The following is a 17,229-nucleotide window of genomic DNA, read 5'->3' as shown; positions in this document are numbered from 1 at the left end:
AGCTGCCATGCACCTGACATAATAAAATTTTTGAATGACACATCCCTTTCTCTGCCTTTGATTCTAGACCAAGTGTGATGTGAGGACCTGGGAGTTTTTCTAAAACATCATTTCCAAAAAAAATGGAGAAGGTCACACAATTCAGTTACCTGGAAATAAATACCATACAACATGACCTATTCCTTATCTATGTGAGCATATTTTTCCTCTCCTCAAAGTTTCTGCTGTAGTTCCTGCTACTGCAGCTCTAGCGGTATCAGCCACTAACACCACCCAAGGCAAGCCGAGGGGGCTGCTTGTATTGTCACTGTCACATGGTGTAAAATTGCTGTGAGCAGGATGAGACAGTGATGTGCTTGAATGACAGCAGCTGTTCTGTGCTGGCATGCCACAAGCAGAGCTGTAATCACAGCCAGGTGCAATGGTGGGAATTTTGGGGGATAAAGGCAGTGCCTGCACCTGTGGCACTCTGTAACTTCTAGCAATGCAATATTTGTTCTTTACAGACCATCTGTCATTTTGACAAGCTCCCTACCTGACCATCATGGGAGCAGCCACCTTTTTTATTTCCTTACCAAGGCCTTTCTCCTTTTTGTACACCATCCAATTTCTGCCTCATATGTGCCTCATAAACAGAAAAGGATATGGTAACTATGGTGTAGGAACCAGTGAATCATAAGAATTTGAAACACTCCTAGTTACAGTGATCAAAGCTAAATCCTTTAGGAAGATTATCCATATCAGAACCCTGAAAAAGAAATGTGACTCAAGTACTTTCATACTGCATCTTTGAGATAAAGCACAATCCCCGGTGTAACAGCGAAGGGCTGCCTCCAGTTAGGCTTAACTACGGTGGGAACACTGTAACAGGGGCTGCTGTGCCTCTTGATCTATCTCTGCAGCTCCAGGCCTGGCAACCGGCTGCGAACGCAACAGTCCAGAGGCTGAGACCACAACTCTGAGGCCATTCAAGAGAAGGTTTATTCGGAAAACAAAGAAATAGAGAAAAACAATACAAATCAACCACACATTTAAACAACGCGGAGTACGAGCCTTACAAGCAAGGGATAAGAGACTCCAAATCCACTCGCGCCCCTGCGCCCATCGCCGTGTGAAGCGGCAGAGGGGCAGCGCTCACAAACGATGCGAGCGGCGACGATTTCACCACTTCTCCAAAAATACGGCTCCCGGAGGAGCCGGTGTGCCCGCGGTACGGCGGGAGGGGAGCGGAGCGGAGCGGAGGGGAGGGCGAGACCCTTCCCGGCGCCGCGGCCCGGCCAGGCGCTGCTCGCTCTCGGAACTTCGCCCCTGCTCCCGCAGATGACCGACACCCGCACCGCGGCCACCACCCCCGAACACCAACACACCCCTCAGCACCGCCACCGCGCCCGGCTCCGGCTTCTGTCGCCGCTTTTGCATTTCCAGAAGCACTCCGGCCGTCCATTCTGGCCGGCGTCTCAAGGAGGGCACCGCTCTCGCCCAACTGCGGCCGCAGTTCATTGTCCCTTCACAAGGGAGAGGGGGATGACCCATCCCGCGCAGGGACATCGGCACGGCCCGGGCAGATACCACGGACAGCGAGCCCCCACCGCCCCACCCCGACACGCCGAGCCCCGCTGCCAGAGAAGTTGGGAGCGGCGCGGGCGCTCCCCAAGCCGGGCAGCCCCCACCATTCCCCATCCCTCCCTGCCTCCGCAGGGCACGGGCATCGCCCGCAGCCGCGGGACGCCCGCGGTTCGCGGAGCAGCGGCGGTAGCGGCAAACACCTACCCGGAGAGCTTCCCAATCTTCACAAAGCTAAACACATCCATCCATGCGGCCGGCTAGCTCTGCCCGTCACACTCACTCACTCCAGCAGCAGCGGCGGCGGCGGCGGCAGCAGCTCCATGACGGGAGAAGGTTGCGTCCAGCGGCAGCAACAGCCCTTGCAAAAAAGCAGGAGCCGGCGGAGACAGCGGCTGCTACCCCCCTCCGGCGGGGAGCTGGGCGTGCAGCATCTCGCAGGACCGGCGCTCATCTGCGCGCAGCCCTGCCCCCGCTCCCCCCGCCCCGCTCCCCGCCTGCCGTGCGCTCTCCCGGGGTGAGTCCGGAGCGGAGCGGGCGCGGGGCTGCCCGGCTTGGGGAGCGCTGCCCGCAGCCTGCGCTCCGCCAGCCGGAGGAGGAGGCGGCAGCGCTCCGCCGCCCCTCTGCAGTGCCCGGAGGAGGGAGGCGGCGGGCTGCTGAGGAGAGCGCAGGGTGTATCGGGGTGTCTGTCCCTCCGGCCGGCCGTGTGTCCGCTCCGCTGGGCGAGCGCAGGGCCCGCTCCAAGCCGGGCGAGCGCCGATCGCCGCTCCAGCCCGAGGCGGCGCTGCGGCCGCCGGGCCGAGCCCGGGGCTCCCCACAGGGCCTCCCCGAGCCGCGGTGCCGGGGAGGGAGGGCGAGGGGTCCGGGTGTGAGGGACACGGCTGCGGATCCCCGGGGCAGGGAGCGGAACGCTAAGCGAGAGAGGAAGGGGAGCCCTGGTAAGTAGGAGGTGACACCTCCCCAGCCCAGGAGCTGCACCCTGGGCCTGGCAAAAGCAAAAACTTGGGAAAGCAGAGAGCCGTCTTTGCTTCGAGGATCACGCTGCTCCATGCAGTCCCCGAGGGTGAGGAAGGGCCTTTTGGCTTTCAGCCCCCGCACTGAGTGCTCGGCAGTGGTGGATCGAGGACAGGCATCGGGCTGAAATCCACCGCTGGCTGCTGGCACTATCCTGTGACCCCTCTGTACATGCCAGGAAAGAGACCTGAACGGATGGTCACCTCGTTGTGGCAGGAACATGACAAGGCTGGTTTGTAGCAACACAATTAAAGTCAAGCATTCTTCATACCAGATCTTGTGGAAAAATGATAAATCTAGGGCTCCTGACACAACAAGAGCAGATTCATTGCCCTATGTCCTGTGTCAGGCTTCAAATGAGGCACTGGAGTTTAGGTCTCCATAAGTTTCCTCTGAGTGAGCAGAACAGGAAGGCAGGTGAAATTCAAATTCATCTCCACACAAACTCTGCACTGTAATAAAATAATTCTCAGTATGGGAGTGGATTCTCTCCACTTAAGTGTTTTCATTTGTGTATTTGTTCTCTGAATGGATTGGTATGTGCTTTACTTTGTGCCTTCACGGAATTTCAGTCTCTTCTGCAGGCTTGCACCTGCATCCTCCCACCAACCAAGAACTTAGAAAAGAATAGTAGAGCTCAACACATACTCCTGCAGCCAGATGAAAACAATGCACTTTTTTAATACTAAAACTTGTATTGATAAGAGAACAAAAAGAACAGGCCGTACTAACACAGTGTGAATTGGGTTTCAAACTATTCTTTAAAACAATAGCAACAAAGAATGATTGATCATCTATTTATATTGGGAGAACATTTAACTGCCAGCTAAAAAGCACTTGCTGGCCTAGCATAGATGTAAACGGCTTGGGCATATTCTGAAACACCATGTGAAATATTTTATGCTAGTGCATCAAAATATTTATGTGGTACTTATGTGTACTCTATTTATTTATTGTTATACTAGATTTTTTTAAAAATGCAGAACCTGTGCCTGTCATTCACGCTGCTCTATTGATTGGTAAAAGCTACAAAGATAACACAGTTTCAGCTGGTTAGAAACTGATTTATTTATAAATCTGTCATTATTTATTTATAGACTGAGGAGATAGGCCAAGATCCTACAAAGCTAACTGAAGCTGATGAAATGATACACCATATATAAGATTAAGCACATATGTTCCATATCAAACAAGGTTCTTATCTTGAGCACTTCATGCTCCAAGGCTTCTCACATAAAGGTGCCGTAGAGCATGGTGGTGAGTGCCAGAAAAATGAAGAAATTCTAAGGGGTCACTGGAATTTCTGTGGTTTCAGGGTCTTTCAGTGGAAAGGCAAATGTGATCCTAGGATATCCTGGCTGAAGTATTTCCAGTAGAGATATGTAGAAAAGCAGAAAGCATAAGATCAGATCAGAAATGCCATACTCATTCAAAAAGTACATTTATGAAAATTGAGATCAGGTGCAGGAGTGTTAAAGGTAATGAAGAGTCTTATGACAAGAAAGAGTTTTGCCTAGCAAAACAATGACTAAGAGATAAAAAAGGTTGTTGTTTATAAACATCAGTATTGTAAACACAGGGTGTGTACCCAAAATGGTAGGCCTTTATGAAAGTCATTAAAATTTGAAATGAAGCTGAAATTATCTCTTCTTTCTTTGGCTTTCCAAATAGATACATGCCATATTGCGGTGTTTATAGTTACTTTTATATTTTTGTTTTCCTAGGCAGAAGCTATTGCGGCATTGCAAATTTTCCAGAATGCCTGTGGAGATACTCTTGGACCAGCCAATATGCTGGAGGTCCATTAATAGCAGTATCACAGGAGCCTTACTCCCAGATGTGAGACAGAAAAGAGAACCTGGGCACACGTCCTTTCTACTGTGCTAAGTGCTGTGCATTTTGGAGCTGAGCAATGTGAGAATCACACATGGGGAAGGAGGCTGGGGTATGGGAGTGAACTTTGGTTCATGGTTCTTTGGCTTCTGCTGTCATAGCAACTGGATACAAAACTGTCAGTCTCATAGTAAAAGATTAAAATTTGCCTACCCAAAGAAGCGAAGGGGTGGGCGTTGTTCTCTTTCAAGAGTGAGTGTTGATATGTGTAGTTTGGACTGGCTTTGAAGCCATCAACTGTACATTGAAATAATATTTTGGTATTTTATCTTCATTTGCAGAAATATCAATTAGACTGTGTCATGACTGCAGTCTTGCACATACATTTATACCTTTCAGTTAGTACAGTGGGATTCTTCTCAATAACTACCAAAATTTCAGGATCCAGCCTCAGCTAGTCATACCCTACCTCTGTGGTGCACAGATACTTAGCACTCCAAACCATCTCTTTCTAGGAAAAGTGACATAAATTGCCTTTTGCAGGTGCTTTATTTTCTTTGTAAACTCCAGTGAGAGGAAGCACAGATGCCTACCTTTGACTAGAGGACTGTCTAACAGATGACTGAAGTCACGTGAAGTAAAACACATTTGAATGTGACAAAGGTACATGTAAACACTGAATGAGAACAGGCAGCCAGAGACAGCAAACCAACATGTACTCAGTATCTCAGTAACAAACAATAATTGAACATGAACATTTCTAATCTGAAAGTAAGAATCTGACATCAGTTCCTGGCTTTTTACATTTGTGTTTTTTTAGAACAGCTTAGTAAATAGAGCTTTTTGAGGATGCTTTGTTACCATGTACTATTATCTTTATGCCTGGCCAGAGTAATCAAATTAGGACACTTAATACTAATGCTTTGTATAATCATAGATATCCTTGTGTAGACTGTGGGTCAGTAAAAGCCTTAAATTCATATAGTATGGCAGTTTCATAGGGATTTTTAGAGAAGGAAATCTGTGTCATTTTATGATGCTCCCTGTTCTGAAGGAAATGGCAGACATATGTAATACAGACAGGAATGCTATACTACCTAAAATTTAAAACCAAGTAATCTCTAAAACCAGTCACTGCAATGACTTAATTTTTTTGAAAACCCTGTTGTTTTGGTCCTAGAGAATCTGCTATGAAGATGCATTGTATATATATTTACAACTGACATGAAGAAACACTTATTTTTTTTTTGTTCCTGAGTTCTAAGTTTTTTTATTTTTTCTTTGGAGGCACTAAATAATCCCCAGAAGAAGATGCTTTGGAATTTCCAGGATACCAAGCAGCAAAAACATTTAGCCCTGCAGCTGGACCAATAGCATCTCTTGTCATTTATAAGATGCATAAAATTTGATCCCAGATCATTTAAATGAAAACAGGTAGAATCCTAAACCTAACACTTAATATTTAAATGCTTTTGTAGGTCTCACAGAAGTTGTCAAAGTTTTTCTCTCAGTGAATTAAAAACTCATCACTATAATTTTTTAAGACTAGTCAAGTAGGGGTTTTAATGATTTGGAATCTTTTAAAAGATACTTTAACGTGCTGTGTCTCATCTTCAAAATGGTTTAAAATTCATCAAGATGGAATGGGGTTTTTTTAGATAAGAGCTGAAGGTTCTATGATTTTTTTTTGCAGTGCTTGATATTACTCATATCCAAATGGCAACAATGTGTAAAGAAATGTGATAATAAAATCCATTGAGTAAGGCAGTGTTAATACATAGGTAGTGATGCAAAGTTTTAAGGGAAGACATTTTGTCATTGTGATCTCCTACTTACTGATTGTTATTTCTAAAGATAGTTGGTTATGATTCTGTCATGTAGTAAGTCCTGTAATACTCTGGGTACTTGTATTTTAAACTGTTACATTCTTTTTTTCAGCCTTGAGCCTTTGAAACAGGCATTTTTTTAGAATACATTTCTATATCCTGGTGCTTACCAACACTACACAAATCTATATAAAAACATTGTAATCATTACAGATTTTCTCCGTGTCTGTATTTACAGCATTATCAGGAAGTCCCTCTGCTTATTTTGAATCTGTGCACCAGCTTCTACCTGTCATTTTTTGGCACCTTTGTCAAATAGAGCATTTTCAGGCCTGTTTTTGACCCATACAGAATGCTAAACCCTGTAGGTTTTCAATTTTGCTGAGTAATTTAGTGTGGTGGACATGGTATGTCAAAGTGCAAAATTAGATAATAAAAAATTTTAATAACAGATAAGATTTCTTTCTTGCCAATTAAGAAAAAAATCTAGAACCCTAAAGGATACTGAATTGCATAGAACAATATAAGCAAGAATATTGCAACTGATGCAACAATTCTGCTGAAGCCACACATATGCAGTCAAACCTATATAAGCAATCTGTTATCAAGACAGATAACAAAAACTACTTGTTGCTAATATGAACTGAAAACTTTTGCAGTATATTGAGCCTGTAGCATTAGAAAAACACCATTAAATAGAATATTTGTCTATACTGCAATACACAGATGAGCTCAAGGAAGAGTACCTTAGACAACATTTTCTACTTCAATGAACAAGACAGTGCTAATGTATTAGTTATCTTAAAATGAAATTATCTTTATTAAAAAGGATTCACTTTTCTGGAATGGGTATGTATGAAATATTCAAATCAGAATATGGAAAGGACTTATCTCCAGTTGCTCTGTTACTGACAAATGGACCCAATTCAAGAAAATGTTAAATATGCTTATAATCAGCCCTATTCATGGCTTCACTTAATCTAAAATATAACTTGAAACAATCACAAAGTTAAGCACGTGTTTAAGTGTTGGTTGAATAAATATGACTTCACAAATCATAAGAAAATGTCTAGAGATGAATCAGAAAAAAAAATTTGAAATGCTAATGTGCAAGAACTTGTACTTAAAATTTATTTACAATAAAAGGAGAATTGTGGAAAAGTAAAACCTCATCACCCTCTTTCTCAAAGGCAATCCTGATTCTGTCATCAGGGCTTTTCTCATACTTTAACCAAAACCAACTGCAGAATGAAAATTTTGTGGCAACTTCAGAGAAAATGATCAAAGTATGAATTTCTAAATTAATAAAATGTTAAAAAGCAGGAATACCATTGAAGTCTTTCTAGTACTATCTGTGATTTAAATGATCAAATATGAGTTGAATTTTAAAAATCAGAGGCATATTCAATTTTTTTTAAGATATCATCAAAACCAAGGACAAGATTGTTATGGTAGAATTGTGTTGGGGTAGGAAGCCTTTGGTTTTGTTTGTAGTCTGAAGTTTAAGATACTTATTTTATTATTATTCGCAGTAGCAGATTCTTATATTAGTTATGGATTAAAATTTTGCCAGCTTGTCTGTATTTGTTTTTCTTACATGTTAGAATGCAATATTATGGTGAAACTCAAAAAACAAAACTGTAAACTTTTGTTCTGTGTGCATTTTCCTGGGAAGTATATGCAAACATTGCAGCAAAGAAGGGAAAAAAGCAATGTCACAGGTGCAAAATAGCTTCCAGTCAGAGGAGAGAGAGAAGAAAAAAAAAGGAAAAAAAAAGAGATTTTCCCAACGAACAGAAACTTCACAGACACAGCATTTGTATCTTGGTGCTAAAACCCAGTTTCCTCAGTCCATATTTAGGTACTTGCACATAGGTGGCCTACTTGTCAGTAATACTAAACATTCACAAATGAAAAAGAGATTGCTAGGTACTTTTAAAAACCAAGCAGCTTATACAAAGTTGCCTGAGTATCTGAAGAGACAAAGCATGTCGTCTTAAAATTTCCAGCCTGTAGTTTGAAAGATCACACACCCCATATTTATCCACTACAATGTGTTATTTCAATCTTAATTGCAGGTTTAATACATCTAGGCCTGTGAATTATATGTGAGGTCTCAGGCAGAGGAATTACTCTTAGCTAAAGTAAATTACAGCACACTGCAGCTGCTCTTCCTCACCGTGGCATCAACAGAACGGCCAGTCTGTACATCAGGGGTTGTTCTTAGTGTAAATCTGTGTTTGCAAGGTGTGTAGAGGCAACTGTTTCATGTGGCTTGCATTAAGAATGTTGTTTTTTCCAGGCAGAAGACTGTGAATCTGTCTGTAGTTGAAAGTACAGTAAGATAGTTACTTGCTCAGCATACTGAGTAACATGACAAGGAGTCTTGCATGCTCAAGACACTTCTGTTTATTCAAGTGACCACTGGTGAGTATCACTAAGGATTTTGATTTTTGTTCAGGCTCTCTAGCGCCTCTAGAATAGAAAATGAATCCCTAATGTGTCTTAACAATAAATACTGGAGAGTAACTATCTTGGGAATATGGTATGTGGAAAGACCAGCAGGGACTGCAAAGCTGAAAGGCACAAAAAATGCCATAAAGTTCACATAAGTTTCTTTTTAAAAAGTGTGCAATTTTTAGAAATGTACTGCAGTTGATTAAAGTTATTCTGTAAATACAGTGCATTTAGAAAACTATTTACTTACTACAATGTACAAGCCTAATGCTGTCAGTTAGGAGCCTTCCAATCCCCATCAGCAAGTGGTCTGTCACATGCCTGAGTAACCTGTGTGCAAAGACTCTTGTGCCATGTTTTCTGCTAACAGAAATCTGTTTGCCCAGATCACGAAGAAACATTGACAAGAGAGCTGCACACCTGTTCTCACTTCTTTGGCTACCAGTTCTAGTCTGGGTGAAATTTATAACCTGTTTTTTCTCCATACTCATTATCTCAGACCTGTTTTACCCTCCCCCCTTTGCAGCATGCAGCAACCTGAGGTTGAAAGCAAAGAGATGGACTGCAGAGCATCCCCCAGGGCAGGCTGTTCAGCCTAGATCGTGCACCTTGATCATACAAATGGACATGCACACCTTCTGGAGTCAAAAAGGAGTCAAAGACCCAATGCACAGCATAAGAACCATCAGTCTGTGCAGATCAGCTTACAGGGTAGAGACATTTTAGAGCACAATGCAAGATCACTTTCTTTGTGCTCCCTAGTAGAAACAGTCTTTAGAATTCACTGACATTTAATCATGTGCCTCATATCATTTCTTTTCAGAGCAGCTATTTTGGTGCTATGTGGGGGTTGTCACAGAAATGGTTGCCTAATTCTGATCTAAATTTTGTAATGTGCACCCAGATCTTCTACAGATATGTATTTTAAATCCAAATGCAATAATAATAAAGGAATTTAAAGTGATTCCATTTAATGAAAGAGCAGTAACATACTTAGCAGGTATTCCTAGCTCTTGCAAAAAAAGAAACATAGCACAATTTCTACAGAGCCCATTGGAAAATTGTTCCCACTGCCCAACCTATTGGTTTAGTTTCTGTAGCTGCAGGTGAATGGAATTTTAGTCAAATTCAAAAAATCAGGACTTGTTCCATGTAAACATCAGGCGTTGGTATTTTCACATCACAGCAGGCCTCATAAAATGCCTGGGGTTCAGAACTATGTTGGAGCTTAGCAGCCAGAATAATATCAGTGAAACTGTCAGGAAGCTTGCTGGCTTCATGCAGCAAGGAACACAGAGCTATATGAGATTTTAGCTTTTACTTGCAGTGGAGCAGTAAGAAAGAGGTGAGGAAAGGGGCTGCTCGCTTTATGTTCCATGAAATACTTTTGTGACTGTAGATTTAAATCAGTCCAGTGAGTACCTTATGAGTGGTTTTAAGATGATATAAATGTCCTATTAAAGGCTTCTTGTATTTCTCTGCTAAGATTAGTACAATTATTTGTTTACAATATGCCAAAGCACTTTTTCCCCTGGGATGATTCTTTCAAAGTTAGGTTATTGCATATCCGCATTACATTACTCAGAAATAAAAGTTTTGTCTGAATGAAAACTGAAACCTAAAATCTTAGCTTTTTAAAAAGGAGACAAAGAAGACATAAAGAGAAATTGAATTCTCTACAGAGTTTTTACAAATCCAGTGTGTTTTGAAAGGTAGTCCATGATTGCAGCTAACTTTACAGATTTCTGATTGGATAGAAATTCTGCTTTGTCTGCTCTAGTCCTCTAGAAATTCCTCCCTTTACCTCCAAGGCCTGCTGTCATCTTTGACACTCTGTCGTCTTTGTTTTTGTCTTCTAAACCAAACCATGCATGATGTCCAGACCCTCTTCTATAACTTACTTTCTCTGTGCATCCTGCAGTCTCCTGAACCTTCTCTCTTTGAGCACACTCAGTGCCCCTTGGGGGAGAAACAACCTCCCCTTCCTCCAAGAGGTCCCTCTTTAAAAAGTACAACATACACTAAGGGGAAATAAATCAGATGCCCATGAAATTCCAAGCCAAGCCAGCCCCAGTCATTGAGAACCCAGTCTTTTCAGACTGCCTCAAGAAACACATCTAGGAGAGAGATGCACAACATCTGATGTAACAATTCCTCAAGACTCTTCTGGCTTAGCACAGTTTGAAAACACGTCAGGATATAGGAAGTTTTGAAACACATAAAATTAAAAATACATATTTAGTTGTATCAGACCATCCACTTGAATAATTATTCTGGTTATCCATCAGGTCAACTCCAAAATGCTGGCTGTCCTCCAGGGCCCACTTCTCCTATGTCTCTGCCAGATGAATGGCCAAATTGTCAAAAAGCCATTGAAGCAGGAAGATTAATAGAACCACACTGTAGGGGTCATGACTACACCCATCAACTTCCTGCTTAAGACATTTGCATTTGAGAGAACAAACTCTGCTTACCTGAAAGTCAGTCACCTTACAACTTCTGAGTAGTTCTCCCTGTGAAGTCAGTGGAGACTGACTGCAAGCATTTTCTGGGGACAATTCTGTCCATCTAAGGTCTGACTGGTTGTTCAGCTTGTGTTTTGGTTTTTTAGAGGGAGGAGTGGGAGAATTTAGAGGTGGGGTTTCATCTCTGCACCACTGCTTGTGCTCCTGAATTGGATATCTCAGATAGTGTCTGTGTCAAGGTTAGCTTGCACCATTCATCAGAGTAAAGAGAAAGGAGCAGAGATCTGTGGTCCTGTGAGCTGTTAAAAGAAATAGTTATACTAAATCACAAAATATGCTGGATTGGAAGGGACCCACAAAGATCATCAAGTCCAACTCTTGGCCCTGTGCAGGACCATCTTCAAGAGTCACATGTGTCCAACAGTATTGGCCAAAAGCTTCTTGAACTCTGTCAGGGTTGATACTGTGACTGCTTCCCTGGGGAGCCCTTTCCAGTGCCCAACCACCCTCTGGGTGAAGAATCTTTTCCTGATATCCAACCTAAACCTCCCCTGATACAACTTCAGGCCATTTCCTTGGGTCAGCTGTCACTGGCCACCAGAGAGAAGAGATCTTCCCCTTCTCTTCCCCTCACAAGGAAGCTGTAACTGCAGTAAGGTCTCCCCTCAATCTCTTCCAGGCTGAACAGACCAAGTGACCTCAGCTGCTCCTGACACAGCTTCCCTTCAAGGCCCCTCACCATCTTTGTTGCCCTCCTTTGGGCAACTTTTTATCTTTTTTATATTGTGGCACACAATCCCATCCCTGTGTTCAAAAGAGGATGTGTATGAACTCTGAAGCACAAAGCTAAATATCCACCACAAACTGTGTATTGTATTTCAGTATAATTTGGTATAATCTTGATTCTCTTGTAATTAAGAGTCATGTCACCAGGGTTTAAATGACTGCCCATTAATGGATTTTTTAATGTCAAAAATAACACTTTGAATTTAATCTGGCTTTTTGCATAAGGGTGCACAGTGCAAAGTTGAAGTCACACTCATCCCAAGACCGTCAAAATAAATGGGCAGCCATACTTCTCAGTGGAGGCTTCTTGGTCTTAGCTTTGGGGGATTCATATTGGTCCAAGACAAGGAAGAGAGAGCAATGCCAGAGGTAACTATAATATTACATTCATACCATGTTGATTCCATGCATCCATGTTCATCCCACTCTGCTCTTCCCACAAGAGACTGCAAAATCCTGCTGTCCTCTGCTACTGATTAATCCTCTGCAATTTTTGGTTTACTGCTTCCTAATGAAATTCATAATGTAGAGGAACAGATACAAATTCTGTTATTAGAAGCCTGACAGTATCTTTATCTTTTGCAATAAATATGGTACAGAAATTCTCACTTAAATCATAATTTTGTCCCACTTTGAGTGGGAAAACTCAAAGCCCTTAGAACTGCTTAGATGAGAAATCACCAAGTTAAGAGTTTTGGTGCTCACTGGTGCCAAGAGAGCTTAAAACAGTCATGACCTTGTAGATGAAAAGGAGTAATGGGCAAGCTGAGCACCACAGAGTCCTGCACAAAAGAATCATTGGGACAGAGGAACAATTGATCATATTTTTGGTTTGGATCTACTCCCACAGAGTGGAAAAAGGAATGACTGATAATTGCTAACAAGGAATGAAGGCAGAAATAAGCTCTGAAGATCACCCACAATATAGTTAAATATAATCATTAAAGACAATAAAGTGCAAAGGCACAAACCCATGATTTTTCTGTTTATGCAGTGTTACAGAAAAATTTAGAGAATAATGTGGACAAATAACTATATCATTTTTAGAGAATTAAAAAATATTATACTATAATGCTCTATAGAGTGGTTGCCTAGTTACAAAGCATAGTCCTTAGAATGAAAGGGAAAATGATATTCATACAAGTGTAAAGCCCTCCAAAATACAAAAATATTTTGCCTCTCCATCAGAGCAATGCAGGCATATAGCCATTGTATCTTACAAGTTTCCAGAACTAGACACAAATATTTTTTTGTACACAAAAATTTTACAGAATTTTACACCCTATTTGAGGTACAATATCTGTCTCTAGTTCTAAGTTATTCATATGAAATCATAAGTGATCACTCTGCAGGGTTTGGACTCTGTCAGTCAGAAATTTTAGGTCACTGAGGTGGACAGAAACTCAGCAGATTGAGGAAGCAATATGAAACAGATTTTGAAAAATCTGTTTTGTTAATCATGATGGCTTTGAGGTGCTAAGGGTGTTGGTATAAGTCATAAATGGAAAGAGTGACATTAGGCCATAAGTTTTTTAAAAGGAAAAAAATATGCTATTATTCTATAATTGATTTTGTGACTTCATTCATTTAGGCTACAGCTTTTATGAGTTTGTATACATTAATTGTGTATCTGGTGTTTAAAAGATTCACCTAAAAGGGCACATTCAGACATTCTTAGCATCTACCTGAAAACCTCCCAATTTACAATTAACTTCAAAACACACTGGACTAAGAACACCAGACTAACACACTGCAATAAGAGCAGCAAAAGCTTTCAGGAAAATGCGATTTCACTCCTTTTATCACCCTGATTACTTTGAATTGTTCTGTAACTTGCAGGAATAAATATAAGACTTTTGAGGTGAAGTATCCAAGTCAGTTTGCCTCCTGAAATACCCAGGCTGAATTTCAAACATTATGGGTAATCTTCTGTAGCTTATTTGTTGCAGAAGCAGTGGACTGGTAACTGCATGCCAATTTAAGGGTAGAAATAGCATTTATTAAAGTTATATGCTGATACAACAGAGACAAAAAAAATCTATATTCTATATTAATTGATTAAGAGTTTCTCCATTCACTTCTAGAGTAATAATTTATATTTTGTTGCTAGCATAATTTACATGAAAGATGTTTTGTTTTGACATTGTAATAAGATCTCTGTAGACTCTGACTGTTATTTTCCATGGCTGATATTTTTCACACCATCCTACTGTGAATAAAATAAAAATTTACTGAACAATGCACATTTTCAGAAGTTGGCTTTTCTAGTCAATTGCCTTAGTAAGAACACAAATATTTCCAAAATCCCATTAAAACCAGCTTTATGTATAGTTTCACTATTTTTCTTCAAATTATAGGATAGTTTGTAAGAAAAGCAGTTAGAGTCACTGGGATTATTTTTATTTTTTCTCTCTGTAACTGTAAGAACATGATTGGAGAGTTGTCTCATTGCATATTTGTTTGAGACCAATGTGATTTAAAACACTAAAAATATAATATCCTTTAAATTTAATCTTAGTATTGTAGCATTGAGAATTTTTGTTATATTTTAGTATATCAAAAAGCTTTCTATAAATTAATTAAAATAATATAAAAAGTGAAATTTTAAATTCACCAGATAAAGATAGACATCAGAGGAGAGTAGTATTGTGAGTAATATTGCAAGAAAAGACTTTATGAATACTTTCAGCCCCTTATCCCTCTTCATATTTACTGTCAAATAATTCAAACAAATGCCATCTAAAGGAAGACTGTAATAAAACTGCTGTAGCAGGGATATGAGCATACTCACTACACAATAGTTCCCTATTCTAGGATTGTGCTGTTTAGCTAGGGTTTGGATTTTTTTTAGTGTAAAGACAGCAGTTCCAATTAGTTCCTTCATTGGTTTAAAGTTTGATAAATTCTGGCATTAGTCTGTATCACATACAGGTCTCTAAAGACTTAATAATTTAGTGGCAGTGTCTGATAAATCAGAGTGATGGAAAGGTATGAGGCTTTATGTGAATTTGCTGCTGAAATAAAATCAAAAGAGCATTGAGCACATTAGATGTACACTGCAGACCTCAATTTATTAGTTTTGGGAAGTCTAAATATCTGTGGCTATGAAAGGAATTTATCTACTAGTTCTTGTCACACTAAGTCTGAAATTAAGGAATGCAGTGGATGGAATTGTGATTTGCAGCATGGCGAATGTTGCTGCTAATAACAGTTTTGAAGTTGGGAAGCTCTTTAGTCTGTTTTGAAGGGAGTGTTTCTCTGGTCCCCTAACATTTTCTGATTCTACATGACCTTAAAAAATATACTGTGAATGTGGGCAGCAAAGCTATTTTACTCATTTCACATACTCGAGGATGGGTAAGACTGATCCTTCTTGATAATCCCCAAGAGTCATCTGAGGCCTTGAGAGTCCCAGAACTCTTTCCAAGAGCTTTGCAATGTTCCTTTTGCAATGTTTTGACCTTTCATTAGTGTTATTTTTAATACATTTTTTGAATCATCTGACTAATATTATCACTTCTGGGTTTTTTTCCAGCAACATCAAAAACCATTAGCACATAACTTTATGTCTTTGTAGTGCATTGATCACTGCTCCTTACTGTAATGCTACCTAACTATATCACCTTCATAAATCATTGTGTGTGTGTATATATAGGTATATATATTTATATGAAACAGAAGTGGTTATCTCTTCAAGGAACATATAAACAATCCTCTTTTTAAAGTTTTATAGTCCAAGAAATTCTTCTACACCATCTTTTAAACTGAAGCCCATAAATTTTCCTTGCAGATCAGGGAAGTGCTAAAGTATATGTATTTTTTTATTGACTGTATTTGCTATTTTTCACTGTGTCTGGTCAGAAACTTTGCAAAATGAAGATAGGTTTCTGTATTTTGAGTACCAGATTCTCTCCATAGATTTCTGGCCCCAGGCATCAGTGAAGTGGTAGACATTAAGTTCTATATTAAAAAAAAGTTGGGAAAAAATGAGCGCTTTGAGAATGCAGACTTAGTAATGCAAATTTTTAAAACTTTTTTAGATGCTGTTTACCATTATTCCCTCACCTCTGTCTTCACACCACTTTTGATTTGTGTTTGTGCACAGCCAACTTATTTACCACCTGGCTCATGGACTCCTTCCAGCTGAATATCAGGCAGACAGAATTTGGAATAGACACACCATTGGCTGGAGTGATGGATGGCCCACTCTGGCCCATTTAAAGGTTCCTGTGTCTTTCTACAATGTTCAATATATTCACTGCGCTGAGTAGTCATTTTACCTTGAGAAGTTAATGGTTAAGCACTGAGCTGGAAAATATCCACTGTATGAAATGCAATCAGAGGGCTGATGGCCTGCTTTGTCTTACTTGCCAAAGATATGAAGACCCTCCAGTTCTACATCAATCATTCTTTCCTTTCAATAGCCATATGAAGGCACTGGGAAAATAATGAGACATCATCTAAAATACCAGCAACACAGATCATTTTTTGTCCCAATGGATGATAAGTCTCTTATTCTTTAAAAGTTACTCTCTCTCTCAGATAGGTCCCAAGTTAGAATTAAACCTGCTCAGATCTGTAGGTAATGCCATATGAAATGCGTAGACTGCATTGTTTTTTCTGCTCTCTGTAACTAGAATTCCTTATCCTGTCCTCTACCAAGTTTTCTTTAGGAAACTGAGACTGTTGATGTTTGATGAGTTTTCTCATAAATGTCATTGAAATCTCTGCTTCCCCCTCCTGTATATTTCCTTGTGATGTCTGAGTTGAGTCAGGAGCTCCTTGTTTATCCATGCAGGCATCCTACTGCTTCTTCTTGATTTTCTGCTCATTAGTATGGACCACCCCTGAGGATGGAAGAAGTGATCCTTGATAATGAACCAGCTCTCCCTGACCCCTCTTTTTTCCAGGGACATATTGCATGGCGTTCTTCCAAGCAGATCTCTGAAAAAGACCAAAGTCTCATACCTTGGGTTTTAGCTTTCTATTTTTTTTTCTTTTTTCTTGCTTTTGATCTTAGGCTGCCTTGGTGTGTGGGTCTGGGTTTCATATAAGGGGATAGTAAGCTCTCTTCACAGAGTAGGTAGACACAAAATGCCTTCTCTAGCCAGAGACCCAAGGACAGCTGCATCCAGATCTCAGCCCCAAGAGTATAAACAACGTGGACTGAAGAGAGAAAAATAAGAAGGATGGGACTTCATGGGCTGGGGCTGTAATTGGACAATTAGCTCCAATATGCTAATGGACCAAAACTTATAAAAATGTGAGCTCTTGTGACCAAGCCC

At 40.7% G+C, this 17,229-nt stretch overlaps 1 protein-coding gene across 1 annotated transcript in view; it reads right to left on the bottom strand.

Annotated features, from left to right (window-relative positions):
• The window catches only part of FRMPD4 (FERM and PDZ domain containing 4), a 295,578-nt gene extending 293,678 nt beyond the window's left edge, over positions 1-1,900 (bottom strand). Inside the window, exon 1 of the mRNA XM_066545358.1 lies at positions 1,771-1,900. Coding sequence (XP_066401455.1) covers positions 1,771-1,811 — 41 coding nt within the window. The 5' untranslated portion in view covers positions 1,812-1,900. The remainder of the gene's footprint in view (positions 1-1,770) is intronic.
• Positions 1,901-17,229: the final 15,329 nt, after the last annotated feature.

Source organism: Molothrus aeneus, chromosome 2 (assembly GCF_037042795.1).
Source record: "Molothrus aeneus isolate 106 chromosome 2, BPBGC_Maene_1.0, whole genome shotgun sequence".
NCBI lineage: Eukaryota > Metazoa > Chordata > Aves > Passeriformes > Icteridae > Molothrus > Molothrus aeneus.
Note: the sequence above shows the minus strand (reverse complement) of the source record. Positions and strands in the feature narration are given on the sequence as shown.